Source organism: Tupaia chinensis, unplaced genomic scaffold, assembly GCF_000334495.1.
Source record: "Tupaia chinensis unplaced genomic scaffold, TupChi_1.0 Scaffold000670_1, whole genome shotgun sequence".
Taxonomy (NCBI): Eukaryota; Metazoa; Chordata; class Mammalia; order Scandentia; family Tupaiidae; genus Tupaia; species Tupaia belangeri.
The window spans coordinates 728138-735229 of NW_006160192.1; the positions used below are offsets into that span (position 1 = coordinate 728138).

Genomic DNA, 7092 nt, shown 5'->3' on the forward strand with positions numbered 1-7092 from the left:
TTTATTTTATATTTTTAAACAACTATATAGTTACAAGGGAATGATTGACATAAGGTCAATAAAGGCCACCACCGTTGCAACCCAAACAACATATGCACACATATCCATGTGCCTAAAATTATTTCAGAAGTCTTTATATTGATATTGAAATGAATAGTTTAGAAAACATCAGGAACATGATACTGGAATGGATGAGATAGCTGAAATCTCAGAACACTGAGAGGATTTTATGACAAAATTTTTTGAGACATAATTTTGTCCAGCTAGGTTTTTTTTTTTTTTTTTTTTTTTTTTTTTTTTTTTTTTTCATTTGGGGGGGCTTGCTCTGAAGAGAGGCAGAGAAAGACAGTGAGAGGGAAAGTGAGAAATCACCCCCCTGCTCCCCCAAGGGGGATGGCCATGCCACATTCCCTTCTCCTCCATTCTCCTCCTGACATTTTGGGCATGCATGTAACATGCTCCTGGTGTGATTTTCAAGTCATCCAGTCTGAGACTCAAACCAAGGTCAGCCATGGTAGTCCAGAGCCTTAGCCACCATGCCACCAACTGGCTCTAGATCTAGCTAGTTTTTAAATAAAAGTATTATGGATAAATAAGAAGAGATTGGGTTAAGGGGAAAAAAGGTAGGATTGAATATATGACAAGGCAAGGCAGTCAGGCTAGGTGTTTGTGATAAAAGAAGCGGAGGTAAAATTAAATGAAGAAAAGTATTTTGGTCTGGAACCACTGTAGGTACGTCATGCAGAGAGGGATTCAAGTAACTAAACTAGGTGCTTTATGTCATAAGTGAAAGGGAAAGGAGCAAAGGGTAGACAGGCTGCCAGTAGCTTTCAGGTTTGCTTTTAACTTTAGCAAATCAGAACATTGCCTCTGCTGCCCAGGGCAGGAACTGCATGATGTTGCTGTCAGCAACAGAACCAAGGCAGAAATTCCTGTCTATTTTGCTGGGCCACAGGCCCCTACAAAACCTCACATCTGCCAAAGCTCATGCATCTGATGGTTGCTCCCTGCAGAAGAATAATGGCGCCTACTTTCTTTCTGCCTCCCGCATCCCACACAATTGTCTCTCATTGGCAGAAACTTAACTGAAAGCCCAAGAGCAAGAGATTCTGGGAGATACAGTCTCTAGGCTCTGCATCCCTATGATCTAGGGAGTAGATTAAAGGGAACAGGAACCGTGTCAAATGACCAAAGACAATCTGGCATAATATGACAATAGAAAAAAACTTGTCACTACTTTAAAATATTATTTATGGCTAGTTAATTTTATTAGATCTAAACCACATTATTAAAAAAACCAACAGTTACTGGGGGGGCGGGGTACTATGTGAAGAGCTTTTCACGTATTATTTCATTAAGTTTCCCAGCCTTCTAAGTTGAAGCTACTATTATTATCTCCATTTTAGAAATGATGAACCAAGACTTGGAGAGGTATAGTAACTTACCCCAGCTCAACAATTAGTAAGTGGAAGATCTGAAACATGAAGACTATGTACAAAACTAATGGATTTTAGTCATTATACTATACTATTTGAAGTCAGTTATTAAATAATCTATCATCCTAGCCTCAACATAAAAGTTGTCCATCAGTCAGTATACCTCCAGTATCCCTAAGAGGTAACTGTAAAAATCTTCCTTCAACTGTGAAAGGAACTAAAAAACCTTCAGAGAATGTCCTCCTAATCTTGGACATCTCCTTAAAAAGAGAGAAGAGTATGGGCGATGTAGCTCAGTGGTAATGCACTGCTCAAGAGAAGCTGGATTCCATGTGATGACTGCAGTTCAAATCCTTGGGCCAATCTACCTGAAACCTAGCAGATGTGTGTTGGTGTCCAAGATCTGACAGGATGGAGGACTGAGGAGGGGATGGTGCCATGGCCAGACCCTGTGGAGGATGCTCATCTCGCTTTCTCCCCACATTGTGCATGTGCACATGTTCTATCATAAATAAAGAAAAAAAGATAAGAGTACACCATTAGATAAAATCTAATATACTCAAAGTGAAATTTTATATAATGGGCAAATTTCATATTCTTAGAAAAAAGTTTATTTTATTCATGATAGCATGTGTGCACGAGAGAGAGAAGAACCCTTGACAGGATCTCATTGCTCCGTGATCCCATTTCCCTGGCCCTCTGGCTCATTAGGATGTTGGGCACATGCACCAGGCATGTTTTCAGGCCAACCCAGGCATCCAAATCTGAGAATTGATGAGGATTGTCTGATGTCAGTTGGCCTCAACTGGTTTACCTGGCTTCCAGCTCTGTAATTTAGTCAGATTGCACCATCAGGCTGGGCCTAATTTTGATGTATTGATACGTGTGTCCACTGTTAAAAAACCATGTCATAGAATCTCAGGATTAGAAGGAGCATTCAAGGGACCAGCAGGTAGCATGGTGGTTAAGGCAGCTGAATCTCACTATGCAATTTGAGTCCCAGACCCGACAGCTTGAAGAACTGAGCATGTGTGTGCGCCTACTCAAAGATACTATTCAAAGGGATCTTAAAGGATCTGCAACTTTGAATGTTCAAAACAGTTCAGGACCAGCAGTTAGCGTAATGGCTATGTCGCTGGACTCCCACGTAGTCGACCGTGGTTCGAGTCCTGGACCCGGTGCCTTAAACTCATGCCGGGCACATGTGCGCACGTGCCCAGGATCCTGAGAGGAGAATGGAGGCGAAGGGATTGCGGCATGGCCATCCCCCCTGGGGGGTGATTTCTTGCTTTTTATCTCTCTGTCTCTCTCTATCTATCTGGCAAGCGCACATGCCCTATAGCAAAAACCTCCCCCCCCAAAAAAAATAGTTTTAAGCTAGAGGATAGAATGGTTGGTACTAGTTAGTTTTTGATGTCTGACTTCACTAAAACTCTGGAGGTGTCAAATTACAGTTTCTGTGTTTATGGCAGATTCAGGATGACCCCAAATTACTTGACACTCATCTCATTGAGAAGTAGGGTCCATGCCCTCTCCATCTGAGTATGGCTGGTTTCTGTGACTGCTTTGACTAACAGAACTCAATGGGAGGGTCACTGTGCCAGGAGCCCTGAGCAATATTGGAAGGCATTTGAATATCCTGAGGCTGGCAGTCTAGAGAGACTGTTTGATCAATAGTCCTGGTGGAGCCCAAAATTTTCCATTTCTACCAAGGTAGTAGATCTGAAGGTAAGCCTCCCAGACTTTCCCACCCACTAGCTGCACACTACTGATTGACCTTAGCGGATGCCTCATGGAGCAAAAGAAATATCGAGCTGGATAGGTCTGGATTTCTGGCCAATGAGCTTGTTAGCTACAATAAAATGGTTGTCATCTTAAGCCACTGAGTTTAGGGTACTCTGCACACAAAAATAGATAGCTGGAATATATCTTTTGGAATTGGGGAAGGCTGTCTGATCTCTTGTCCTTCTGATGGTAATGGCAAATGTCAGAGAGAAAATGGAAACATACAAGGGCCCTCGAGACCTAGGTTTAGGGTTGGCACTCTGTCACTTCCATCTCATCTATTGGCCAAAGTTACATGGCTGGATTCACAGTCAAGGGATTAAGAGTGTAGACCCATTTCTTTGGTAGGAGATAGTGCATTAATACACATAGCAAAGGGTATGAATATAGGGAGGGGTGAAAAATTGGGAATAAATATAGCAGTCTACTACATTTATTTCATTTCAGTTCAGCCAACATTTAAGGGTCACCTAATGTATGTCAAATATTGCATTAGCCAGTAGAAACACAAAAACAAAAAAGAAAACTAACTTTCTGTTCTTGAAATGCTGTAGTCTAAGCAATCTTTAGGATAAGCTAAAGGGTTTACTATACTTAGTTTCTCTTATTGGGAACTTCAACTTTCTATTTTGATCGCTACTTCTAAGCTCTCTGTTAAGATTTAAAAGAGTGATGGTTAAGGTAGTTGGATTCCACTAGGTGGTTTGTCCTGGACCCAACAGCTTGAAGCACTGAGCATGTGTGTATGCATACCCAAATATGCTATTCAAAGGGATCTTAAAGATCTGCAAACTTTAATGTTCAAAATAGTTTGAAGCTAGAGGATAGAACTACAGGTTCAATGCATCTGCAGGTGCATTGGGACCAGCAGATGGCATATGTTATGCCACTGGACTCCCACATAGTCGACTGCAGTTTGAGTCCTGGGCCCAGTGACTTGAAACTCACGCTGGGTTCATGTGCATGCATGCCCAAGATCCCAGGAGCAGAATGGAAAAGAAAGGGTTGAGGTATGGCCATCCCCCCCCGGGGAGTGATTTCTTGCTTTCTGTGTCTCTGTTTCTCTCTGACTCTATGGCGAGCACAGGTGCCCTATAACAAAAAATTCTCAAGACATTTTATACCTGCATTAAACTTCAGAATTAACATTTAAGTTCTATTTTATTGTTTTAGTGACAAAAATTTTGTTAGAAGAGCTTAATAACTTAAGTCATTGTGGAAGTTTTGCTTGGCTTTTTGTTTGTTTTTTAGGTTTTTTGCCTTAGAGCTCTTGTGTTTGCCAGAGAGAGACAGAGAGGAGGAAAGTTTGAAATCATCCCTCAGGGAGTTTGCCACATTGCAGTCACTTCTCATCCATTCTTCTCTGGTGATTTTTGGGCATGCACGCACATGTGCCTGGCATGATTTTCAAACTGTGAGGTTCTGGCTTGAATCATGTTTAGCCATGTGGAAATACAGTGCCTTAACCGCTACACCATCTGCCGGCCCAGCTTTTTTGTTTTTACATGAACTTGAAAATGTTGCAACAAAAAGGAAATGGTGTATCTGGATTGTTAGATGGCTTTCAGCTCTCGCTCTTTTTTTCCTGACCTCCAAATCCTTGGGGATCCTTAACTTAGTCTTAAAGTGCTCCCAACATTATATAACATCCTTATTTAAATCAGAAAGCAGGACACACAATGCTAGGGAAACATATGGGGACGATTCACACCCTCGAGGAGGAACACTGAGCCCCTTCCTTACGCTGGAGGCTCTGAGCATTCCTTTCTGAGGCCTGCAGCCTCTTGTCAGATATGCTGTGTTCCCCTCCCTCCCTGGCAATATGTCCTACTTTCAGAGCCAGACTTTTCATCCTCTTCCTCATCTCCCCATTAGGTTCTTATTTCCTGTCTGGGAGGAAGCTACTTTCTCTACTCGAAGGCCCAAAGTTGAGCTCGATGAAGGGCTCAACCCAGCTCACTTCTGTAGCATCTCCGTTCACCCATTATCCCCCCTGCAGTCTGGCAAGTGGGAAATGCAGTGGCCAACTTTGGAGTCACATGGACTTAGTATCAATCCCGTTCCTGCATACTTCCTTTACTTTGCTCTTGCTGTGTCTCCTCTCTCATCATTGGACTGTACAGTTCTCGAAGACAAAGTCTGTGCTTTATCTTTGGTGTTATGACAAATAATGTTTCAGTGCTTATGACACTCATTATTCAGTAAATATTGCCTGAATGGATCAATATGATAGTAAGGACAACGTGAAGGAAAGGTAGCATATTTGCATTTTTATGTGATTTTGCAAATAAAGCATCCTATCTAGGACTCGTCTCAGTTGCTTTGATTTAAGTCTGTCTCCTCCAGAGCTCTGTTAGGTTGAACTCCACTAGATTTTTTTTGTTCTTTGATCTCATTCTTTTAAATGCCATATGATTTGTGGAAAGGAGTTTATCTTTGACATTGAACAGATCTGGATTCAAGTCCTAAATCTCTAAGTAAGAAGTTGTGTGACCTTAGGCAAGGTTCAGAACCTCTGCTGCTTTTTATCTGTGAAGGAGAATGATGGCGTGTTATCCACCTTGCAGAGCTGTCTGAGAACTGACTGGATTGATGAATATAAAGTGCTTACTCATATTAGGGGCTCTATTAATAGCAGGTGTTTTTATATCTTAATTTCCATGATCTTGACTCTTACTATTTCTCCTCTTTGCTTCTTCTCCTGTCAGAAAATGTGCATTTCTAACTCTGACTCTCTGTTAGAAACTACTAAATTGCTGGAAATGGAATACTGTGAACTCTCCAAATTTCACTTTATTAGGAACTTTATATCATTTTACTTCGGACATTGATAAAAGCCTTAATAAGAATAACCACACTTTGCCCCATTACAGTAATATCAGGATAAATGTGAGTTTTCAGAAAACCTTTACAAATGATAAGACAGAGAGTTGGAGAGTTAAATGGCATGTGAAGAATCTAAGGATAGAGCATATATTCAAATTTATGATTTTTTTTATTGCCTCTCTTTCCATTTATTACGATAGATTCTAAAAGATTGTTCTCACAACAGGAACATTATCTCTAGTAAATTTAAGGAGTTTATCAACCAGTAATTTTTCTTGAAATAATTGAGTTTGCGGGAATAAACTATTCAGCTCAATATTTTTCATCTTCCTCTAATACAAATATATTTGATTTCCATAAATCTGAGTGAGGTCAGTCAGGAAATGATATGTATTTGTTTTTCACAGAGTATGTGAGCTATTAAGTCATGTTACATTTATTATAGATCATGTTTGCTATTTGGCAAGATAATTTGAATGATTGAGAACAATATTTTAGAAACTGTAACACTGACAGAACAACCAGAGAGGAGAATTGAAGAAAAGTGTTTCTTACCATAAACACTTTAAGTAAATAACAAATTCTGTCATGGTTCAAGCACAAATTTACATGTAAATATAGCAAAAATGTATCACCTATATTATGCATACTGTTCATTCTTATAGTTCCTATGTGTATGTATTTCTTGCATATTGTGTAAATATATATTTATATCACTTAGCCTTTTCATCTAGACCTCATGTAATATGCATATATTTTTCTCTTATATGTTCCTTCTAGCCTCAAATATGTGGATGTTTTCTTGGCTTTGTGCCTTTTTAATTATTTTAGCTGTCACTGGTGTAGACACAATAGCAAAGACCACACCATTTAACAAGTTTACGAAGAAATCGGAGGGAAAAGACATACTAAAAGGTCTGAAGCCATCCAGTGGTCCATCTCCAGGTGAAGAGGAAACCCCCTTCACAGAAATGGCCGAACCAACCCTCCGCCCCGTGGCCCTGGACTCTGCCACTGACACGGCTACTCTCTTTTCCCTTGAAAA

At 40.4% G+C, this 7092-nt stretch overlaps 1 protein-coding gene across 1 annotated transcript in view; it reads left to right on the forward strand.

The window, feature by feature from the left end:
• Positions 1-6835: 6835 nt before the first annotated feature.
• OTOL1 (otolin 1) overlaps positions 6836-7092 on the forward strand; it is an 11457-nt gene continuing 11200 nt past the window's right edge. The window contains exon 1 of the mRNA XM_006159961.1: positions 6836-7077. Coding sequence (XP_006160023.1) covers positions 6836-7077 — 242 coding nt within the window. The remainder of the gene's footprint in view (positions 7078-7092) is intronic.